The sequence below is a fragment of the Miniopterus schreibersii genome (assembly GCF_964146895.1).
Source record: "Miniopterus schreibersii genome assembly, chromosome: 20".
In the NCBI taxonomy this organism is placed as follows: Eukaryota; Metazoa; Chordata; class Mammalia; order Chiroptera; family Miniopteridae; genus Miniopterus; species Miniopterus schreibersii.
The window spans coordinates 8085364-8110046 of NC_138122.1; the positions used below are offsets into that span (position 1 = coordinate 8085364).

At 48.3% G+C, this 24683-nt stretch overlaps 1 protein-coding gene across 4 annotated transcripts in view; it reads right to left on the minus strand.

Moving 5' to 3' along the window:
- The window catches only part of APLP2 (amyloid beta precursor like protein 2), a 65543-nt gene that overhangs the window by 6634 nt on the left and 34226 nt on the right, over positions 1 to 24683 (minus strand). For 2 of the 4 annotated variants that reach the window (XM_081123381.1, XM_081123378.1), the window contains exons 3-13: positions 24553 to 24676; positions 15661 to 15773; positions 14583 to 14785; positions 14084 to 14286; positions 12855 to 13022; positions 9765 to 9895; positions 8726 to 8800; positions 7311 to 7469; positions 6335 to 6463; positions 2864 to 2963; positions 1194 to 1346 (exon numbers count right to left, since the gene is read on the minus strand). In XM_081123381.1, the coding sequence (XP_080979507.1) occupies positions 1194 to 1346; positions 2864 to 2963; positions 6335 to 6463; positions 7311 to 7469; positions 8726 to 8800; positions 9765 to 9895; positions 12855 to 13022; positions 14084 to 14286; positions 14583 to 14785; positions 15661 to 15773; positions 24553 to 24676 (1558 nt within the window). The remainder of the gene's footprint in view (positions 1 to 1193; positions 1347 to 2863; positions 2964 to 6334; positions 6464 to 7310; positions 7470 to 8725; positions 8801 to 9764; positions 9896 to 12854; positions 13023 to 14083; positions 14287 to 14582; positions 14786 to 15660; positions 15774 to 24552; positions 24677 to 24683) is intronic. The other 2 variants (XM_081123380.1, XM_081123379.1) reach the window with 1 other exon arrangement.

The following is a 24683-nucleotide window of genomic DNA, read 5'->3' on the forward strand; positions in this document are numbered from 1 at the left end:
TAGAAAATAACAGAATCAGACGTTGGCACTGACTGTGGTTTTCTGAAAAGGAGACAAGGTCCTAGTTCAGATATGTCCAAATGCCTCCACCCAGAAGGGGCCGTGTGCCTGGCGCCCGGGCAGCCGCCCCGGAGGCCTGGGGTTTGAAGGGCAGGTTTTAGGGAGGGAGCGGCGCCTCTTTACCCAGCTCTTTCTCAGGTTCTGTTATGTTACTGGAGGCTCAACTGAGTTAGCAGCTCCGGGATTACGAGTTTAGAAGGCGATCAAGGCCTGAAGGCGAAGCTGGAGGCTCCCTCCTCCCCCACTGGAGGGGCCTCTGCCTAGCACCCCGTCTGGTCAGAGGCCTGCTGGACGCAATCAGCTCGGGTTCACATCCTTACTCTCCACCTATGAGCTACATGACCCTGGGCAGACCCTTAACCTCTTTAAACCTTGGAACCCCCAAATGGGGGAACTCCGGTAGAGAGTTATTCTGAGGGTTAACTGAGAGCACCCACGGACTAACTTAGCTAAAGCTGGCATCCGATGAGGACTCCATCGCCATGGCCTCTATTTTTATAGCCACACCATCAGCAGCAACGGTAGCAGACAATAAACAGAATCTGGTTCCACACCCTGGTCTCGGGGCGCCGCTCACTCAGCAGCTTGTTTGCTGCTGGTGCAAACCCAGCTTCCAGAGATCCCCTCAGACAGCAAGAACCAGCAAGGGGACAGAAGACAGCAAGCCTGGTATTATGCCTCCTAATACCCCGGCAAGTTGCCATCTTTGTAGCCTCCCCATTACCTGACTCCCAAGACTATTAGGAAAATATAAGAACCAAATTTAACAGCAAAGGGCTCTGTAAACAGTAAAAAGACTTCCACATGTAAGGTTTTACACATACTGGAGGGAGCTGATAGGCCCAGGAAAAACTGTGATCTTTAAGCAGACCATGTATATATAATGTGAGAAATGTGACTAACCTCATGTTGATAACTGAAACCAACTACCTGGAAGCTCCCACTACGGTGCCTGCACATAGCTGGTGCTCAATGAAATCGAGTGCCCCTTGCCCTGCCCGAATTGCACTAGGAATGTGGTCTCCCCAACACAATCCAGGTTCAAAAATCTGACTTCAATCTTCTGACTGCAGTCTTCCCCCCTCTTGCCCCCAGCCCCACAACCCGGGAGTGGCACTGCCAGTCATACGCACCTTCACTCTCAGGTAAGGACGGGAAGGGATGGAAGGGGTGGAATGGCGGGATCTCATCGCTTTCTTCAGAGCTCACCCGGACGTCCACGGGGGTCTCTGAGATCGAGGCTGTGAACTGGTCCATGTCTGCACGCTGTTCTTGAAGCAGCTCGTCTGACAAAGACAGATAATGCAGGGAACCAGGTTTTCAGAAGGATCTGGATCTAGACTCCAGGCACAGGAACAACAGTCTGAACAGAACTAATTCATGTCATTACAGCATGGGAGACCTGCCGAGAGGAGCGTCTCACCGCTCACAACACAGCCAGCGATCACCTGAAACACCTTCTGAATCTGTGGCACCGCAGGACCCAGCACCAAGAGCCCCGGGCTCCACCCTGGGCACCCTTCTTCTCTATCAACTCACTCCGTTTAAGCAATTTCATCTAAGGCACAGTTTTAAACACCACCCACATATCGTGACTCCCAAATCTGTTCTTACCTAGCGCCCGAGCTCTGGCTCATCAAGCTAATGGCCAACCTTACACCCCCACTCCACGTCCAACAGCAACTTCTATTTAAAATGTGTAAAGACAACACTTTGCCTCAGTAAAACCTGGCACCCTGTACCCCCATCTGCTCACAATGAAGACCTGGGCATTCTCCCTGATGCTTTTCTCCCCCCCGCCCCCCCATCCAACCCACAGAGCATCCTGTTCATACCACCTGAGCCGTATCCGAGGACCACCCACACCTATCCCCTCCATCGCCGCCCTGGTGCACACAACCACCAGCTCTCTCCTGGACTTTAACCATCGCTTCCTGGTGGTCTCCAACTTTAATCAACTCTCCATGGAGCACCCAAGTAATTTTTTAAAAAATTCATATTCTTTTTAAAAGCATACTCCAGATCTAATCACTCACTACTTCAAAAGCCTCCAATGGCTTTCTATTATCCTGGAATGAAATCCAAACCCCTCGATTTTGCTAAAATCTCTTAACAAATTGGCCTCTATCTACCTCTTCGGCCCCGTTTCTCCTGATGTTCTGGCCTCCCTGATCTACTCAAATGTGCCTGCTGCTTGATTTAAACTCCAAAGCCTCTGCAGGAAGCATTCCTGTGATAACTTCGTTTTCTCTCCCTGTGGTCTCAGGTCACTGTCCCCGAGACAGCCTCCCTGACCACCCAGCCACTCTTTACCGCCCTACCCTAGTTTAACTTCCTCCACAGCTCTCCCCACGATCTGATACTTGTTTTCCCGTCCATTTCTCTCCTATGATAACAAGAGCTCCAGGAGATACTGTGTGCTTGTGCACTGTTTTACACCGTGACACAGAGCAGACATAATAAACATTGGTTGAATAACTGGAGAAGACAGAAACCAGAAGGAGAGGAAGTGAGAACATATGTAAAACAAGTGCCTTGAAATACATCAGCAATCAAGGGGGAAAGGGTAACAGGAGACTTCCCTCAGTCCCTTGCAATTTTACACCCTGGATTTTTCTTCCGGTAACAGAGTGAAGGGCAATGAAACTCAAGGCTCAGTGGCTCATGGCCAAGTACTTGACCCTGACACGTGAAATCCAGACCTCTGAAACCACAGGGTGCTAATGCCCAGCTTCACAGCCCTCACCCCTGAGTCTCAGCTGGAATCCCACCTGAATTTGATACAAATACAGTCAGCACCCACCAATTTCCTCTTGGATTTCCTGGGCTACATAAGGTACTTTGTAGAGCAGAGAGAGGCTTTGGTTCCTTCTTTCTTCAATCACGTGGAGATGTGTCATCACCTGGAAGCACAGTATGGTGAGAGGCCCTGTCATCAACACAGCCGGGCCAGGAGGGACAGCCACAAACACTTCCGCAAGGCAACTGAAAAGATACTCTCTACAGCGTCCAGCAAGGCAGCTGGTCAGAGGGAATGTATTCATCCCCACACCACATTTACTGACCACTGAAGTAAAGAATGTGCTCAGGCTGTGCGATATCCCTCCGTGATCTGAGACTTTACCCAGAGTCCTCCGAGTTAAAGAAAATTTAAGAATTCTCCCTAACCAGCTGTTGACTTGACTTCCATATGAGGAACTTGCTAACTGTACAGAATGAATTAAAAAGAACCCTAGGTTGCACAGTGCCAGGTACTCAATAAGGTTTTTCTAAGTAAAAACGGGAAAGAGCTGGCCAATTTTCACACCGGTCAGATTGGATGAGATAAAAAGAAGATGAAGTCTCTGGCTAAAAAGTAGATTTGGGGAGAGGGGACCATTCATAGACTTTGCTTAGTAAAGTAACTGCTTAAAATGGTTATCATGGTCATAAATAGTTTACTCCTATTTAACTAAATTAGCTATTCTTTCAAAAATTAACACTAAGGCATATACAAACCTGATTTTTAAAAAAATGTGTTTGTTTTATTTAACTGATTTCAGAGAGAGGAAGGGAGAGGGAGAAAGAGACAGAAACATCAATGACGAGGGAAAGTCACTGATCAGCTGCCTCCTGCACAGGGCACCTCCTACTGGGGATCAAGCCCAAAACCCGGGCACGTGCCCTGGCTGGGAACTGAAGCCTGACCTCTAGGCGCATGGGTTGACGTTCAACCACTGAGCTACACCAACAGGGCTACAAACTTGATTTTAAGGGGTGTTAAATAAGACCACCCGTCTTCCAGAGCTCACTATCCTATCTGCCACCCGTCTTCCAGAGCTCACTATCCTTTCTGAATGCAAAATTGCCAAAGTTGTTTGCTTTTTTAAAAAAGCCATTAAAACTGGTCACTTACTTTTAAAGCTTTTCAGGGGTGGGAAAGAAAGGTGATGTGGGCTAACCGCCACCCCAATGACAGTGAGTGAGGCACGCTGTCGCTCACACAAGCAAGCTTTTCGAGGTGGTTCCTGCTTGGCTACATGTGCAGTCATCAGCTCTTCCTCAAGAGGGCGAGCTAAACCAATGGATTAATTGCGTGGGACTGACTCCATTAACATAAGAGGTCAAAATGGAAGGGGGCGTTAAATGGAAAGATGCTTTTATTGTAGATTGATATCTTTCTAACTTTTAAAAGCGAGGATGAAGCAATTTAATTTTATATCTGCCACTCTTTCAAATCACGTAAACTGATCGGAAAGCTCAAGAGTGATGCCTCAGTGAAAAAATGCAAATAGAGAGGGAAACATGGCCCACGCACATAGCACGTGTTGGCATTGTTATACTTCTTCAGATGAATTAAGGAGCCATTTGAGAGAGGAAGGTCCATACACCGCACGAGAACAGGAACCACAGGTGGAGTGCTGGACACCAGTATCTGTATATACAGCGAACCTTCGAGCTGCAGCGTGAGTGGTAAAAGCACCACGTCACTCACACCCAAACCAAATCTGCAGGTTGTAATAGGCTGAATACATACAGGGCTCTCTAGAGTTTGGGTAACAGAGTAGGAGCCAGTCGGGTTTGGCGCAGAGAGTAAATATCACAGGAGAGCTGGGTTTTTGCTGAGATTTTCTTAGGAGAGTTCCTGTGTGGCTGGGTGTAGCACTTTGGTCTTGCCTGCAGGTAACTCATTCCCCAGTTACTGATCTAATATACTGATCAGGCCTCTCCTCCTACTCTCATCACACAGAACAGGCCATTTTCTCTGTAAAATCCTACACAATAGTTTAGTTCTTCCACACACACAAAATTTTAAAATGATTACTTAAAAAAAAAAAAAAAATCAAGTAAATCTACAAAAGCTAACCCTGAGGATGCAGGTGTCGTTCCCCTACACTTCCTGGAAGCCACCCTGGGGGGCTCCTGGCCTTTTCCCCTCCACCCAGCTTGAAGAAAAGCACTGAGCTCTGGGCCAAACCAGAGGCCCATGTGGTCCCCAGCTGGCCCCTTTTGTTCTTTCCACCCTTAGGGGCCCGAGCTCTTTCATTACCCCAAACATCCAACTGCTAAATAAAGTGCAACTATGTTTGAGGGCATTACTCTCCGTCTGTGAGGACGAAGTGATTAATTCTGTGCGGGACCGTGAGCTGCTCAAGGGCACACGGGGATCCGCTCTAGTGTCAGATGCGAGGGCAGTCTGGCAGGCGGACAGGAAGCGCAAATGTCTGCTCACGAACGGAACAGTAACCTCGCTGCAGTATCCCTGGGACTGCTGGGCAGATTACCCTCCACTCATAACACACACACAACAGGCTGGAAGGGGGAGTTTCTGGGGTGACAGGCAAGTACCCGCACTTGTGCCTCCCACACAGTGGGTGCCCACAGTCAGCACTGCACTGTGTTTATAATATGAGAGGAAATAAAAAGTAAGGTCAGATGCCATTCCAGGGCCCTCTAGGAAAACTAACAGGCTGAAGAAAGAAAAGACTCAAAAACAAAGAAACAAACAAAAAAACCCAATGGGCTGAACTATTAGACTTTGTGACTTATAAGGCACTAGCAGTCTGTAGGCAAGTTCATTTTCCATGAATCTGAGAGTAAAACTCAACTTACTATATGGACAACATCGAAACTAGAAAGAGGGTCCAGAAACAAACTTACAGACGACTGTTAAGAAAAGCCAGACCCAGCGTGGGACAAAACCTGGACACATAACGATGTCTGTCTAAACAAAAACAATATACAAAAGGAACCGATTTTTTAAGATCTGCTCGATACATTTGCCTAGAAAATAATTCCAAATATTAATTCTAGTGGTACCTAAATCAGAAATGAACTAATACGACCTATCTATTCAACATAATCATGCATTCCTAAACTTTCAGAAACTGACTTAATATAAAAAAGCACGGCCCTGGCCGGTGTGGCTCAGTTGGCTGGGTGTTGTCCTGCGCGCAACAGGAGGTTGCTGGTTCATTTCCCAGTCAGGGCACAGGCCTGGGTTTCGGGCTCGATCCCTGGTAGGGGGCGTGCAGGAGGCAGCCGATCAATGTTGCACTGTCACACTGATGTTTCTCTCTCCTTCATTCTCTAAAAATCAACAAACTATTCTTTAAAAAAAAAAAAGTATGGAAAAGATATCTTTAAATTAGTACCTTTACAAAAACTCTGTACCTAATGTCTTTGGAAATGAAAAATCATTTTCTAAGGGCTGGTATCAAGCACAACTGTCAGTCACGGCGGCCTCTCCCCACCAGAACACTCTCCAGAGCACTTTCCACTCCGCCTGGCGTACCTGGGATTTCATCTGGGCCGCCTTTTCCGGGTCCACAGCCAACACATGCTGGTAATGACGGATGGTATGCAGGCGGTCTTTGTTCTCGGCACGGACATAACGCCGCAAGGCCTGGAGAATGCGATGAGGCTGCAAGAGAGAACGGTTGCTTTAAAATCCAGAAACGAGGGAATTGAAAATTGACAGAAAAACAAGGCTTTAAAAATTCCCGTAAGAATGTAAAGCTCAGTGAGGCACGAGAATGAAATCTGTACTTTCAAAAGCTTTTACAAACTACCTTTCTAAGTACCAAAACCTAGGTTCCAAAGCTGTACTGGCTCCTTAACAAACAGTATTTTCCCTGATTTCTAGCCCACTGTCCTCCTACAATGGGTACTCTTTTGCTGGCTCAGCCTCCAACACCCTAATTACGAACGAGGCAATCCCTGTGTCACCCAGAAACGACTTTGCCTGCTTACCTAAGAAGGATACGAATACCCTCCTCTCCAGTACTTTCCATCCCCCAGAGCAAGACAGGTCAGACAGAGTTAAGGGATAAAGTTGGAGATTACTAGCACAGAAGGGCTTCTATATAAACTACCTCTTTCTTCACAATTCTATTTAAAATAGAACTGGTTCAATGCCTTTGTCCATGGAAGGCACGTTTCTATTCTTTGAAAGTAAGGCTATTACCAAAATTCGGTAACTAGATAACCACCAACCAACCTCCTGAGGCTGTGCTTCCTTTGGGCTGGACACTCGGGTGCCGCAGGTGGCGCCCCCAGGCACAGAGCAACGCTGAGCCGATGGGAGCACATGCGACAGGCTAACACCCTTCCTCCCTCCTCCTGGCTCACTTCCGGCCTTGCCAGAACTTGTCACGAACATGTAATTTTACGGACCTGTGTGTCACATGTTGGCTCCACACAAACACTACTTCAGGGCAGGCCACACCGAGGACGCGCTTCACCAGTGACCTGCTGTGCCCACGACTCACCCGCGGCGGGTCCGACTGCAAGGCGGCCAGGTAGTTCTCCAAGGCCATGCGGCGGCGGTCGTTCAGCATGGCTTCCACTCGAGCCAGGTGGGTTTCCACCAGCTGCTGCTTCTCGCTGGCTGCTTCTTTCTCTAAAGCTTTCACCATAGTTTGGAAGTGCTAAGCCCAGGAAGGAGAAAACATGTAACTCATGGCGCCTGGGCACATCTAGGCAAACCACCTCAGGGCCCAGCCTGCCCAGGGCCTGTGCGAGCCGGCCGCGGGCTCAGAGCGGAGCAGGGTTAAGATCTAAGTCCCGTGGACAGTAAGTCCTCACTTCTCACCGACAGCTTCTGTGACTTTAAGTGAAACGACAAACGAAACCAATTTTACCACAGGCTAACTGATATAAATCAGGGTTAAGTGGCTACGGCACCTCGTCAACACCATGCCAACGATGGTCAATGAAACGGCGTGAATCCAGGACCTGCCGTACGCCACCTGATCTATTAGGGTAATTACTCCCTTGTCCAGTGACCGCATGGTAAAGCAAGTGGACGCCTCAGCGATGCCCGGGCATTACTGGTTTCCCCTCGTGCGCTGCCAGGGAAGAAACACTGACTCCCCACACTGTGGGCAGGGCCCACTTACTGCCCCTGAAGCCACAGCCCACAGGAGCTGCATTCTGAAACACGTCCCAGTCTTGCTGTCATTCCCAGCGAAGCCCGAAGGCCGGCTGTTAGCTGTGCGGCACCCGGCCACGTCTGAAGGTACAGCTGAAGGCTGTGGGGCTAACTGCCCTGCACGAGGTGCACCGGCTGTGCAAATGAACACGCTGGGATCTTCCAGGCGTTCTGAGACAGGGTTATCACGAGCAGAGATTTCTGCTAAACATAAACACCAACTGACTTAAAATGCTGAAAAGTTTCACGAAACCCAAGTCTGCCCTGTAGATTGCTATCCCCACTCCTGTCAACACTCTTCCACTCGAGAACGCAGCTGCTCTGATTCTAAGGTTACAGTCCTACAAACTTAGAGGTGAACTGGTATCACAGAGCTTCCTTCTCTGCCTTTTGGCTTTTCAGTAAGTCCATAAAAAAAGAATTCAGTGCTGCTGAAAAACAAGTCACAGCCTAAGAATGAAGATGACCGAGGACTTCTGCCAGGAAAGCAGAATTAACAAACACAGCGAGCTAAGGTTACTTCCTGGCACGAATTAGGTGTGCTCTGGCGGGGGATTTGTTTTCCTTCTGCCAGAGGTGAGCTATTCTAGAGAACACCAGTTGGGAGATTAAAAAACACAGCAGGCCAGTTAAAACTCCCCTGTAACGTAAGCTCTCAACTAAAAAGAGGAGTCCAGCTCCAGCTTCCTGGGAGTGGCTCCGACCACGTCGGAGGGTCGGGCTGGAAAGCTCTGCCCCTGGGGATGATCTTACCTGGATCAGAGTCTGCCTCTCTGCTTTAGGCAGGTTCTTTGCTTGCAGCTCGGCCTCTTCCCATTCTTTCTTCACCTAGAAGCGAAGTCAAAGCGCTCGAACCAGAGAGTAATCTCTGAAACAGTCCCCCATTTTCTAAAAATACTGCCAGACCTCAACCTCACGCAGGAAACCGTACAAAAGGAAATCGCATGTACGATCCCTCGTGAGCTCAGCTTGTGCACAGAACTACTGCTGCAGAGGGCCGAGGCCTCAAGGACCCCCGAAGAGTCTAAATTCCACGACCTCCGGGTCTCCTTGTTCTGCAACCTTGGGCAAGTTATTTAAAAGTCTATGTACCTCAGTCTCACAAAAAAAAAAAGGGAAGGGCAGGAGGTGGTTAATACTATTTCTCAGAAACGATATGGATACAACAGTAATGAGCGTTTCTCCCAAAGTATAAACCATCCCCGGTGGTGTGAGATTTCAGGTGGTAACTCAGACCTAGAAAGGAATCCCTCTGATTTTCTTCCAGTCCCTCCAAGTCTAGGAGGACGCTGCTTATGGTGCTCGTTACTCTAACACAACCGCTTTGAGGAAACGAAAACATCCCTGAGACTCAGAGCCTCCAACAGGCAACAGTACCCAGCTAGGACCTGGCTTTCATTTAATACATTTTCACACTTACCCTCCTCTAAAGGCAAATGATACTCGCTATTTACAATTGTGATATCAAGCTTCCTGCTTTAAAATATTTTTTTAAGCTAGTTAATGGCAAAATCATAATGACAATAATAGTAGTAACGAGCACACAGCAGCGGAAGGGCTCGCCGTCGCGTGTGGAACACAAGCACGCCGGGGAATTACGTTCCCGCGGAGCCACAGGATGGGGGAAGGACTGGTCACACCCAGAGGGTCCCCTTGTGCTCTCACACCTCACCTGTCCTAGGTGACATGTTAGTTAGTGTGACAACCTAGGGAGACGGTGTCCCTTTTCTTCACCTATGACAACCAGGTCACCCAATGCCAAAGGCCAGAAGGTTAGGGGTGCTGAGCTTACCCTATCCATCCGGTTGCGGTGCCGAATTTCCAGCTGCTCCTTCGCCTTCTGGAAGCGGGCGTGTTCGTTGTCATCTGCAGAGGTCTCGAAATACACGTCGACGTCATTGGTTGGCAGAGGAGTTGGGGGAACTGAAACAAAACAACAGGGGGAGTTCACTTTGGGGGGAGACCCCGCGTTGAAGCCGCACTGTGCTCCGGGACCGCGGAGTGGGCTAGTGGGCCTCGTGCCACGCTCCACGCGCAGGCTGCTCCTGGCCGCTAAGACCCCGCTCTGCCCGGCTGCGCTGGCCCCGCCTTACCCCATATTCACCCACCAGGCCCGTCCAGGTGCCCCGGGGACCGCGGCACCAGCCAGGCACTCACTGAGGACGTCGGGCAGAAAAGGACGTCGCCTCTTCTAACTGTCCCTCAGTTCTTGAAATCTTAAAACCTAAGGAATAATCCCTACTGCTGTCACTGATCACACCTGACCGGCGTCGAGGGCTGAAATCAGACCAGCAGACGTGCTCTGAGAATTCCACAAATTCTCTATTCTGAAAGGAACTTCAGTACTCTGGGCTCCTTTCTTCTTGCTATTTTTAGATTAGAACCTAGTTTGGGGAACAAATTCAACTGCATGTTCTTTGCCTACAGACTGAGGGAGTCCAACTGCCCTCCAGCTACAGACTTTCCGTTTTCAGTAGAACTGAAGGACTCAGCCCCACCCCCAATAACAGATGACAGAGATGAAACCAAGTTGCTCTATGTGACAGGACAAAGTTGCTACAATGGACAAGGATTTGCCAGCGTGAAGATACCTTGGGCTTTTCAATCCATGACATCTATGGGCCTTAACAAGCCACCACCCAGAGAACAGATCCACTGGGACAACCACTCCTCCCTGCCAGTCAAGCAGATTCGCAGTGGCCCGGGCGAGGCGGGATCTGCACAATGGGGCTTAATCTCATAGAGGAAAGGACTGAGATGACAGGTTACTTAGTCAACCTCTCAAGAAACACCTACGGAAACTTGTTCACCCAATTCCCCCAAGATTTCCCGAGCCAGGGAGGACTGACATAGGACCGACATGCAACTTGCTGGCGCAACGTGCTGTGTCACGACAATGCTAGAGCACAGTGAGTAGTAAATGTGCCCAAATTCAACAAATTTTAATTCAGAAACAAATCCACCTAACTTTCAGAATTGCACAGGTTCAGCAGAACCTTCAAACAAAGGCATAAATAACAAATGTAACTACAAATGTAACAGCCACTCCAAAGTTTCCCATCAGAGCATCTTGTAGTTCCCTCATTTTAGTTACTAAACCTAAAAGCTACAACTAAAATCTTCTGAAGAGTATCCGGCTCCCACATACATTTAAAGAGTCTCAACAGCCAATTTTCGAATGAACTAAATTAGGATATATAGCTTCACAAGCCACATTCCCCATGAGACTCCAAAGTTCAGCTGGAGAATTTCAAAGCACTGACATCCATCCGCGCCACTGAGCACCTCGCCACCAGCACCGCAGGCCTGCAGCTCAAAGGCTTATGGTTAGAGACAGAGTCTTGGGTTCACATCACTGGGCCGGATAAAGATAATACCAAACACGAGCTGCCTCCACCCTCTGGAAACAAAAAGGGAAAGGGGCGGCAGGCCTAGAGGTTCGGTTCTGAAGACAGGCTGGGCTCACAGCTGGAACCACATCCCTCTATCCATGTGAAAACAACTGGCTCCTTCGCCCATCTCAACCCCCGCTGACAGGGACACAAGCTTGACCACTGGAACAGATGCTTCTGGGCTTTCCAAGCACTCCAGCTGGGGGCCAAAAGTACCTGCACACATGCAGCTCCTCGGCAAGCCTCCCCTACCACCGTCCTGCGGACTGTTAACGCTCTGAAGAACTGCCGCTCCGTCGCGTCTGAGGCACTACCTCTCTGATCCTTTGGGAAAAGATCACCAGCTGCGTGTTCAGTAAGATCTCATCCGATCCCTGATTCCTCAGGCTTCAACCCAAAACAATGTCTTCTTGTCTCTCAGTTATAAAAAGCAGAAAATATCAATTTCTACCTCTGTATTTTTCCTGAATAAAAGTTCCTGCCAAAGTTCCCTAAGGATTCATATTTTTTTCACCTTTTCAATCACATCAAATAAAAACAGCCTTTCCACAGCGCAGCGGCTGGAGTGGAAGCGCTAGAGTATACCACGTTATATTAAGAGTTTAGAAACCTTTTGGTCGGGGGAGGAAAGACGGACCATGAAGGTATCTCAATGAAAACCATCGGAAGCTACAGCCAAATAGCAGGAACAGGCGGCAACTCATCACTCTAATGAATTCCAGAACGGGAGCCTGGCCCGAGGATTTTCCAAACGCACGGGTCAGTGCCGCAAAGAGAAGGAGGGTCTGAAAAAAGGAAGTGGGGTAACCATGGAGAAAAGCAAACCTTCCTACCTCAGCGAACCCAACTCAACCGAACCACTGAGTTTCCTTGTGTCCAAAGGACACGTAAAGTAAAATTCCTTCACTATCCCAATCTCTGCACGACCGGGGGCGCCCAACACCGGAGAAAACGGTTACTGCCACCTGGCTGCGAGGCTCTCCTCCTGGAGCACAAAAGCAAGGCGTTTCAATATTCTGGACTCCCGAAAGTATCCCATTACCACTGCTGTGGACAGCGGGCACCACGGGGTCACACGCAAGGACAAGAGGCAAAGCCTGGAGAGGATCACGTGCAGGACTCCGGCCGACCTGCTTGCCCTTTTGTGCCTTTCAACCAGAGACAACCAGGACGTGGCTGCCTTCCAAGCCGAGGCCAAGACCAAGCGCTCCGGGAGCCCGCAGACTAACGGACGGGCGAGCCAGGCCTGGGCGCCCCCCAGCACCAGGGAGGCCACACACCAGCACCAGCACCACACCCACGGTGAGCACAGGACACGCAGAACTGAGCTTACAGCTGCCCACAGGAAAGCAAGCCCAGGGCCAGAAAGCACAGGACGGGGGAGGAACGACCGACAGCAAACCCCGAGGGGCAGGGGCACCACACAGACGCCGGGAAGGACAAACGCTGGACAGGACGTCTGCTGCACAGAGCCCGCGTGGCGCACTTACTCATGGTTTTACACACAGCCATACAATAATCCTCAGACTCAAAATTGTTCCTGTTGCCTCCGCAGCCGCCATATATAAAGCGCACGCACTTCCCCTTGGCGAGGTCGAAGTACCACCGGGGCATCACGGCCCGGCAGGGCCCCGTCATCGCGTCCTGGGAGCAGACAGCTGTGTGGAAACGGTCAGAGTGTCAGCAGGACAGAGGGGGCAGCTTCAGACCGCGGGGCCGGGCCGGGCAGGAGGAAGGCCCGGGGGACACGGCACCAGCGGAGGCCGGGGCTGGACAGACCCCGAGCGCCCGGCTCACGCCAGTCGTTTCTGACGCAGTCATTTTCCACTCGAAGGCAATAAGGACATTTCGGAGCTGAGAATACCTTGTGCTGACTGAGTCTAGATCGAGGTGCAGGCTGGCGGGGAGGACTCCGTGTCACAGCTCTGGGAGCCCACCGGCCGACCTGCCGGTGGAGACACCTGCCTGGCCTGTCTCCCTTGGCGGGTCACGGCCGTGGGAAAATGCGGTGAGAACCAGAGCTAATGCTGCTTGTGCATCCGGGAAGGATGAACTCACACTTTCCTGTTCTCCAGGTGAATCATCAATTTCTAGATTCATTTAGTAATTTCCCCCTAGTTGTTCCTAAATAATTCTTCAGATCTTAACTGGTTTCAAACAGACAGTGAGCAGGAGGTTGTGTGGAAATCGCTCTAGAACTGTCACAACCCTTTTTCTTTAATTGGCAAGGTGAAAACCCGCTGGCCCCACTCCCTTACCAGGACGGCCACTGAATTCCACCCTCCCAGCTACAAACGTCTTTCCAATGGATAAACGGGGCAGCCTGCAGGCTGGGACCCACTCAAAAGAGAGCCAAGGCAGTCGTTTCCATTGCACAAGGTCAGGGCTTCAGCAGTATTGGGGGGGCGGGGGGCTCCCCTTCAGGAGAGAACACTTCAGGCTGAAGGTGGAAGAACCCTGCCCGAGGGTGGGCCCCGCTGTCTCTTACTCTCTGGTTGTGTCCTTGCAATGCTAAGCATCACTTTCTGACTCGATTCTGCACCTCTCCCTGGACGTGGCACCTGGCAGGCCCTGCAGAAGCCGAGCTGCTGCTGAGCTGGCACCACCAGCACTGAGGAGCTGGCTCCCCTCCGGTAACTCACCTGAGACGAATGCAGTACAAGACTCTAAGTAGGAAAGTGCCACACGGGTGTCAGTGCCGCCGCCCGGCATCGGTTACCTTTAACGTCGTGGGTAATTCCCTTTTCTGACACGGCCCCGTCGCGGCGGGGTTCTGCCGGGCTCTCGTGGTCGTAGTCCTGGCCCCTAAAGGTGTCGTAGTAGTAGTCCCGGTCCTCCACCGCCTCCTGGCCGTCATCCTCGCCGTCCCCACCCACAGCGGCTTCTGTGAAGTCCTCCAGATCGGCCTCGGTCGGGAATTCACTGAAGTTGCGACGGGAGAGGGAGGTTAGCCCCCGTCCCTGCTCTGAAACAAGCTCAGCCTGCACTGCACTGGGCCACGCAGGCCCTCGGCCCAGCTACAGCAGCGGGAGGGAAGGGCCGCGGACAGGGGCCATGCTAACCTGGGGGAACGGCAGGCTGGGGGCCCCCAGCCCCCCGCGACCGGCCGCAGCTAGAATGACACGCGAGCGGCTCGGCCCCGCTGAGCGAGGCCAGGCCCGCGCCCCCCGCAGCCCACAGGCCTGGAAAACCGCCCGCAGGTTCGGGACGGGGCGCACCTTTTGTAAACGTCGTAGTCTTCCTCCTCTTCCTCCTCCTCCTCCTCCTCCTCTCCCTCCTCTCCCTCCTCCTCCTCGGACACAGCGGGCTCACGGGCCTTGGTCTGGGGGCAGCACACGTACTCGGTGCCGTGGAACTGGTCCACGCCGCAGGGCAGCAACATGCCGTAGCTGTACAGGGCCGTCCCCTGCGCCAGGCAGGCCTGGAAGAGGCCGGGGCGGGTCAGGGCGCGCCGGGGCTCGGGGACACGGGTTTTCCCTCAAGAAGCTGTGGTGTTATTGCTTTAAGAAGATTTACAAGTTTTGCTTAACTTGCAACGGGGAAACATCTGGGCCCCAAACAATGAAAGCCCACAGCTGGAGAAAGGAGGGAGAGGGAGCTTCTTTTAGTAATTATCAGCATCGGGCGGAGGCGGTGCGGGGTCATTTACAGCGTCCCTGGCACGGGAGGGCCCTGCTTCAGGATCTGACCGAAGAAAAACAAGCGACCGGAGCACCAATTTAACTGCAGAGGGTAAGAAATGACATCCAACCCTGTCGGCATCTCTGACCAGACAGATTCTCCATCACTGGCAACGTCTACCCTAAGGCCTCAGGGCTTAAGGGGCCTTCCTGGGAGCCCTGCTGACAGCATCCCCGCCTACCAACCTTTTTTAATATCCTAAACTTTAGGGCCTGCATTGTCAATACCGAACTTCCTACAAAAATACCAATTCTTCTCCCAAATTATTTTTAATTTAGAAGATACAAGTAGCTGCTAACTTTGGAGGGAGAGAGGGAAAGTAAGGAAAACTGATTTTAAATATATCTTCACTGATTTCAGAGAGAGGAAGGGAGAGGGAGAGAGAGATAGAAACATCAATGAGAGAGTCATTGATCGGCCGCCTCCTGCACGCCCCTGAACCGGGATGGAGTCCACAACCCAGGCACGTGCCCTGACCGGGAATCGAACCTCCGTCTCCTGGATCCTGGGTCAATGCTCAACCGCTGAGCCACGCCCGGCCAGGCAGGAGAACTGATTTTAACTCGTGGTAAGGTTGGAGGAACCTCCCCCCCCCCATTTCCCAGCATCCTTTACCTCCTTGACCACCGTGTGCCAGTGCTGGTGGTTCTCACACACGTCCATCCGCTCTTTGTGGAAAAACTGGCACTTTTCCGGGACCAGCAGAACGTCGCTCACAAACTCACCCACTGGGAAAGAGAAGCTTTGTCAAAAGCAAATCTGATGACAATTCAAGGTGGGAGCCACCCTCACCGCAGATCGTCACAGTTACAGTCAGGTGTAGACAGGTGAGGTATGTCTCATCTTCAAAGGCCAACTGACCATTACAGCTCCAAGCAGCAGCCACAAGAGCTCAACGTTCTGTGATAGTGATTAAGCCCAGGACTGTCCTCCTTTCCCAGACGCCAACCCCTCACAGTCCCACTGCAGGCTACACAACACATGACAAGAGAGCAGGAATAGGGCCCCCTCCATGACCTCAGACACACACACACACACAGGTTCTGCCCCCCGGCTTCCACATAAACAAGATTCCTGGCCACTTACTTCCCTATTTCTGCCCATATCAGTTGTCAAAATGCCCAGGAAACTAAGACTGGGTGTTCTCCTAAAGTACAGATACATCTTACGTTAGTCCCTTGTGTACCTAAAGACACCCAGCTCTAAGACCAGCCACCACTGTAATAACTGATTCACGTAAGAATCATCAATGGACAGCTAATTATAAAGAGGGAACGGGGGCCTTGGCAAGGGAACACTCTAACAGACACTACTTAACCAGGTGACCAACGGGTGGTTTAACATCACCAACCCATGAAGAGCGGCTCGTGAATTAATGATCGATACACACCTGGGCAACAGGGACGGGAGGGTAAAGGGCACTGCCTTCTCTGTGTCTAGATGTATTTGTAACTTCCATAACAAAAAGCTAAAAGCTTATACATATACATCGCCGGATTATCACCCAGAAATTCTGATCAGTACGTCTAAGGTGGGCTGCGGTGCTTTGCTTTGAGCAAGCACCCCAGGCGATCCTGACGCACCACCGAGGCTCCCACAGGGTCTATGCGGACGCAAACCGAGGAGGGAGAGGTGTGTGCTTAGCTCAGGGGGAGATGCAAGCAGCGGGGGAGGACGCAGGCAGGCGACCCGCTGAGGTCTAAAACAGAGAAGTGCAGTAGGGAAGTACCCTGGCCCGAGAAAGCTACAGGGCTCTGCACTCGTGGGGTCTCTGCAGACCCACGCCCCACCCTCGTCATCTCACCCCGTCTCTAGGCACCAGGGGGCCAGCCTTCCCAAGTGGCAGGCAAAGGTGGTTTAGCTCTAGAGAGAGGCAGGAATGGAAGGATGGGACTTTGGAACACCTAAACCCTTTATTAAAAAAATAAGACGGAACCCTGGCCACTGCGGGTCAGCCGGCGGGAACACCGTCCCGCACGCTGAGAGGTCGCAGGTTCCATTCCCAGTCAGGGCACCTGCCTAGGTGGCGGGTTTGGCCCCAGCTGGGGGGTGTTCCTCTTTCACACTGATGTTCCTCCCTCTCTCCCCCTTCCTCTCTCTGAAATCAGGAAGCATGATCTGGGGTAATGATTAAATAAAAAACGATGGAGGTGTAGCAAACACGGCAAAATGCTGAGTCCGGATGGTGAGTGCACGAGAGACCACGTTATGTTTTATCTTTTCAGGATGCATGAAACATTTTGGAATTAAGGTTGAAAACCAAAACTTTTTTAAATGCCAGAAATTTAATAATTAACTCCATACTTAACTGTAAAATAAAATTTCACTAACTTTATTAATTTATTTAAAAAATTTTCCTATTCTAGTTTATGTTCAACATTATTTGTTATTAGCTTCAGGTGTCCAGCACAGCGGTTAGACAATCATATACTTTATTTTTTAATTTTTTTAAAATATATCTTTATTGATTTCAGAGAGAGGAAAGGCGAGGGAGAGAGAGAGAAAGAGAGAAACATCAATGATGAGAGAGTCATTGATCAGCTGCAGCCCGCAACCCGGGCATGTGCCCTGACCGGGAATCGAACCCCGATCGCCTGGATCCTAGGTCGACGCTTAACCGCTGAGCCACGCCCGGCCGGGCCATGTACTTTATAAAGTGGTTTCCCCCGTAGTTCAAGCACCACCGGGCGCCACACGCAGTTATCACAGTATTACTGACTATTCCCCAGGCTGTGCTTCACATCCCTGCTACTATTTTGTAACTGCCACTTTGTACTTCTTACCCCTTCCCCTTCTCACTACCCCCACCCCCTCGGGCAGACATCAGTCTGACCACTGTCTCTATGAGTCTGTTTCTATTTTATTCATTTACTTTGCTCTTTAAATTCCACAGAAGTGAAATAATGTGGTATCTGCCTTTCTCTGACTGACTCACTTCACTTAGCGTTACGCCCTCTAGGCCCATCCATGCTGTCAGAGGGTGAGATTTCACTCCTTTTCGTGGCCGCGTCATATTCCACTGTATACATGAACCGCAACTTTTTTACCCACTTGTCTACTGACAGGCATTCGGGCTGCTTCCAAATCTTGGCTATTGTAAATGACACTGCAGTGAACAGAGGAATGCATATATCCTTTCAATTTAGTGTTTTGGGTTTCTTTGACTACACCCAGAAGTGGAATCGCTGGGTCATTGGGCAGCTCCATTTTTAAGTTTTTGAGGAACCTCCACACTGTTTTCCACAGTGGTGGCACCCGTCTGCATTCCCACCAGCAGTGCCTGAGGGTTTTTCTCCACACCCTCGCCAACACTTGTTTGTTGACTTATTGATGACAGTCATTCTGACATATGGGAGATAATATCTCACTGTGGTTTTAACTTGCATCTCTCTGATTAGTGACGTTGGGCATCTTTTCCTATGTCTCTTGTCCACCTGCATGTCCTCTTTGGGGAAGTGCCATTCAAGTCCTCTGCCCATTTTTTAATTGGATTGTTTAGGGTTTTCTGGTGTTGAGTTGTACGAGTTCTTTATAAATGTCGGATATTAACCCCTTATGGGATGTGTCACTGGCGAATATCTTCTCCCGTTCAGTAGGTTGTCTTTTCGTTTCATTGACGGTTTCCTTTGCGGTGCAAAAACTTTTTAGTCTGATGTAGTCCCCATCTGTTTATTTTTTTATTTTGTTTCCCTTTGAGATTTTGCTGCCTATGTTTTCTTCTAGGAGTTTTATGGTTTTGAGTCTAACATTTAAGTCTTTAACCCATTTTGAGTTTATTCTTGTATATGGTGTAAGAAGGTGATCTACTTTCACTTTTTTGCATGTATCTGTCCAATTTTCCCAACACCATTTATTGAACAGACCGTCTTTACCCCACTGTAGGTTCTTGCTTCCTTTGTCAAATATTAAGTGACCATAAAGACATGGATTTATTTCTGGGCTTTCTAGTCTCTTGATCTGTCTGGTTTTATGCCAGTGCCATGCTGTTTTGATTACTATAGCTTTGTATACACCTCATATCCCTAATCCCTCCTCCTTCAGCCTGGTTAAGTCCTGAAGTTTGCCTTTTACTCAAAGATGTATGTATGTATCATCCCTAAGAGAGAAGCACATAATAGATGTTCAATAAATGTTTACTTAAAAAGTAAAACAATAAAGCTTTCTCAAAGTTGCTGAAATTCCTTTCAAAATAACAATAAGGCTGTTTACCCACTGGAGAAGCTCCCAACACCAACCAATACTCACATTATTATAAATAAACCCACTGCAAAAGTACTCTCCAGCTGCAAATAGTAAGACTATTTATGGAACACTCTGAAGCTGTAAGCAAATGGGAGAAATCCTTTTGTAATGAGAGTAAACCAAGAAAATCAACCTGACCACCCAATGCAACTTTTTGTGAGGTCTCGTTGCCCTCCCTAGAAGACGTCTAGGTAAATAAGGCTCTGAGACGTTCAAGACCTAGAATAATTGTCATGAGCAGAAACATACGCCACGCAGAAGCGTTCACACTGGGAAGAAGGTGAACTATTGATGAGCTGTCACAAATTCAAAGGTAGAAGGTGACTTGCAAACAGACACCTGCAATGGACGAGTGGGCCACTCCAAGATACCGTGGTGCAGTTGCTGAAGACTGCATCTCGACGCTTGGTTATGCAAACCTCCTGTGGCAGTCGTCCTCACATCACAGTAACACTCTCTGTTCTGATCTCCTTCCAAAATAACCAAACACAAAACCTGTCCTGGGCTTGTGACGCTCTCTTCTTTTAGCAACAGAGCCAGTCTACACATGAACATCAAAGATGACCGACTGCTCCCCACAAATACCAGCAGTCTTGCTTCGACACACACCACTGGCTGTGTCCTACTCGGGTCTTCCTATTTATTCAGATAAAGTTTTAGAGATAAGCAGGAGGCAATCAGTAGTAATGGGAAATATAATGTTCATTTTGAGGAGCCTGAACTGTATTTCTCACCAAATATACTAAATATCAGTTAAAAGAATCACACTGATGGGTAATTATACACGTTCTCAGAAGAGAACAGAGCTGAATGACGGGGACACAGATGTCTACAGACAGCGTGGCATCAGATCTGATGCAAACATCGCTAGCAACCTAAATTCATTCTCAAACTGCTTTCAGGCATCCATATCAAGACACATCCTTCCCCTCAACCTCACAAAAACAAAAAAAAACAGTGCCTGAGTACATAGATAAGGCTCCTGGAACATCCAAACCAATTAATAGAGGTACCCAACCAATATAAGCATGCCCTATTTCCCCCAGCTCCCCACCCTTCTGGCTTGTCTTTGATTTGGGTTTGCTAGGTAGCAATATTTAAAAGGAATTTCAGAGCTGAAGCTAACCACACTACCATCTCTTCACAGCAACATGTAGTATTTACCTTAATACGTATAAAAGGACCAGTACAGTTTGTATGTTAAAAGAACTGAGTATGGCTACATTAACTCAGTGAATATACTATAAACTATTAAACTACGGGTGATTTTACATAGTATGTGAATTACATCTCAACGAACCTACACTTAAAAAGCAGAGAGACTGTTATTTATAGGGGATATTGAGAAAATTTAAAAAGTATACTGAAGATAATGGAATTGTAGGTATCAATATGAGCTCACTGTTTTTAATACATGCACATATATATAGAAAATAGATTTGTGTGTGCATGTAATGTACACATACCTATTTCTTAGCTCTTTCTCCTGAGTGGGCCTAGAAGCAGTAACACCGTCATAGCCGTAAGCACACCGAGTGCCCAGGCCTTGGGGTCTAAATATTCTTTCCCACTAAATGAAACCAGGGCTTCTTGGAGAAATGGCTGAGTCCAGGGGTGGGGCAGGGAAAATGCAGGAGGAGCCTAGATCTTTTTGTACCAGAAAGTAAGGAAGCTTTCAAAGAACGACAGGGACATGGTAAAGGACACAGGAACCAGCACGAAGGGGCTCCCACTGGCCAAATCCGACAGCGAGTCCATAATGAAATAAATGAGTGCTGACACCATCTTAGCCAGGCGATAAAAGTTAGGGCCAGTAATGAAACAAACTGACATCGGGAAACTACTAATCTGATGCAGCGAGACCATTTCTGTGACACTACCCTAAAAAATGCATCAATCAAAAGGACATAAGACAAACCCAAACTGCAAGACATTCTACAAAGAAACTGGCCTATATTTTATTACAGTGATTTTCAACCTGTGTGCCACAAGAATTTTTAAAACATGCAATACCTGACTATTTAGTCAGGGGCACTGACCTCTTTTCCCTCAGACTGTCAAATAAAAAAATGGCAACAGAAAACACAATAGCCATTTGGTGCAAAAGAACCAAAATTAGACCTATTTATTTGTCAGGTCGGCAAAAAAAGATATATTTTTGGTGTGCTGCAGAATTTTAGTAATTAGTTTATGTGTGCCATGAGATGAAAAAGGTTGAAAATTTATGCTCTGTGAAAATGTCAAGGTCATGAAAGATAAGGGAAGGCTACAGAGACAACTAAATGCAACAAGAGCTCTTGAATTAGATCCTGGTATTACTGGAACAGGCAAGACTTGAAGAGGGTCTGTAGGTTATATACTGGATCAATGATAATTCCCTGATTTTGATGATTACACTACAGTTATTTAGGAGAATGTCCTTGTTTTTAGCAAATACATATTAAGAGATAAAAGGACATCATCTCTGCAACCTAAATGGCTGAAAACAAAAAAACTAGTAGTTAGGATTTCATCATATTGCCCGGCCGGGTGTGGCTCAGCAGTTGAGCGTGGACCTAGGATCCAGGCGATCGGGGTTCGATTCCCAGTCAGGGCACATGCCCGGGTTGCGGGCTTGATCAATGACTCTCTCATCATTGATATTTCTATCTCTCTCCCTCCCTCTCCTTTCCTCTCTCTGAAATCAATAAAGATATATTTAAAAAAAAATTTTTTATCATATTAACCAAATGTCAAAAGTTAGAAAATCTGAAATATAAGCTCTTTGCACTATTTTTGCAACCATTCTATAAATGTCAAATTAATTTTAAATTGTTATTATTTCTAATTTAAAAAGGCAAGTGTAACTCTAAAAGTCTATCACTAAAGGCTTTCTGAGGAATCTGTGGTAGAAGAAGGCCGTGCCGACTGTTAACCAGTGTCAGTTCTACCCGGTACTCTAAGGGGAGGCTTGGTGGGGAGAGGGGAGAGACATTAAAATCTACTGCTTAAATGACAACAAGGAAGAATCAGCAGTATTTCTTTCCGACTACCTCCCTTAAACTTCAGTCATTGGTCTCTCACTAACTTAGGCTCAGGCAACTGTATTCATTTAAAAATATAAATGGGTAGCTCTATTTACTGGTTAAAAAGCTGCCACGTGAATGCTGGGGCAAACGTGAATAACTGTCTGAATTAAGTAACATCAGAGACCGTATGATGCTTTATTTGTGACAATATGAAGAAGGTATTGAGTATTTTATGGTCAAACTGTCTTTATGAGTTACATAAAGACATTAATGTCATTGTGCGTTACATCAACGAGAGTATCACTTCGCTGCTTGGTTCTGTAGGACACTGATAAATTCAAACGATAGCGTTTGAAAATAAAGCAGCAAAGCAACATTGTTTTGCTGTGTACTAGCTACGGCAGGGGTCTTGTCCTGTAATTATCACCGAGTGCATCCTATGTTCTAGGCTCTGCATGGTGCTGAGGGGACAAAAAGCTACAGCAGGGTCAGTGTTTTCAAGGCATTTACGACAAGGTTGGAAAGATGCACAAACAGAAATCAGACTGAACAGTGCGATGGGTGGAATGGCAACGACATGGAGAATTTCAGAAATCTGGTTATCTGGATAGAAAATAAAACCAGCTTCCTTTAAAGGAAGCATCCCCTGAGATAAATGGCGTTCTTAAATGGAGAACTTCCCAAGTAAAGTTAAGTATAGAAAATCATTCCAAACAATGAGAACTGGATGGATGGTAAGTGGCCAGGAGTCATGAGATGTTGTAGAAAAGAGCACAGTTAAGCAAGGCCACGCGGAGTTTAAACCCATGCTAAGGAGCTTCATTAAACATTGTTTTTTAGGTGAAGAACTACTAAAGGGTTGTATGTGCAGGAGAGACAATTCAACCTTCAGTCCAGGTCAGAGGGCAACGCGCTGGACGACAGACCTGAGAGGCACGCGCGGAGGCTGAGCTAGAGCAGGGGGACCAGAAACAGAGCCTCCCCAACCGTCCAGTCACAGCACCCCGAGTGTCTCAGTAATTTTTTTCACAGCACCCACAGGCCAAAAGAAGGCCCAAAAGACAAGTAGTTCAGGCCAGCAAGTGAATAAAGTACTTGTGTCCTAACACCCTAGGCCTGCGGGGCCCTCCCGGCACAACTCCTCCAACGCTGCAATCGACTAAGCACCATCACCCTTTTCTTCCACAGTGATTTGTGTGATGCTGGCTTTTTATCACAGGAACCACGAATGCAGATCAACAAAGACACAAGGTCACAGAAAGGAATAAAACGATCAGATGCTGAAAATGCGAATTCCCCCAGCTAGCAGTTCCCGGATGTCTGGGACAGATGTTTCCCCTGAAAGCCAAACATCCCACACTGCCCGTGAGTCTGCTGCAACGTCCTGGAGTGCCTCTGCGCCCCTAAATATGGACATGAGCCACACTCAAGGGGGAGATCGGCCTGGCTTGAAAACCAACTGCATGTGGAGAAAGAAATAATTCCAAGTACTATCTGTCTACACACAGTCAAGAATACTGTTTCATTTAGTTTGAGAATTTTATAGAGAATGAATGAAACCTCATACTCGCGGATTTCTTGGAGCCAAATGGAACAGAAGAGCATCCTTAAACCACATCACAAAACTTTTCCAAGTCTCACACTACTGCATGATTCTCAATTTTAAAGTAAATGGTGTTAAGCACAGGCACTGTCCCTCTTTCCCCTTACTGAGTATTTTTAAAACAAAGTAATTGCTATGTATTTTAAATACTGTTATTCAGATGCTGACTCTTCCTGTTATTTTGCTACATGTGAGAATGAGAAAAGCAATGTATTCCACTTTAGGAAAGGTTTTAAAGAAGGGAGGAGAAAAAGTTAAATTCATGGCTAAACTTACGTACATCTATAGAACTACCCAGAATGTTTATATTAATGCTGCATTTATGGGCTGCTCAGTACCACTCACTACTGTGACCCGGGGCAAAGCGGGGCTGCCCTGGGGGCAACACTCATTCAGTGCCATGGAAAAGACTCACCCTTAAAAAACAGAAGGATGCCCATGATGGGAGGGGGGAGTGAGTGATCACTGAAGACAAGTCAATTATTGACACAGAAAGCAATAAATATTCAAAAGGTAAAGTCCCACAATAAATTCTTGTATCCCTCAGGTTCTTAACAGATGTAGATATTTCACTGTGAGCCAAGAGAAAATTAAATTTGAAAATGAGGGGCCCCACTTCCTGAGACGTACCCAAGAACATCTAAGGACACTCACCAAGACACTTGAACGGAACCACCATGTGGCTCTTGCACTCCTTTTTGTCCCTCCGGCACCAGTTGTCCACGCTGGCCGGCTGGTTGGCTTCCATCACGTTGGTGATCTGTAGCTCTGGATACATCTGCACG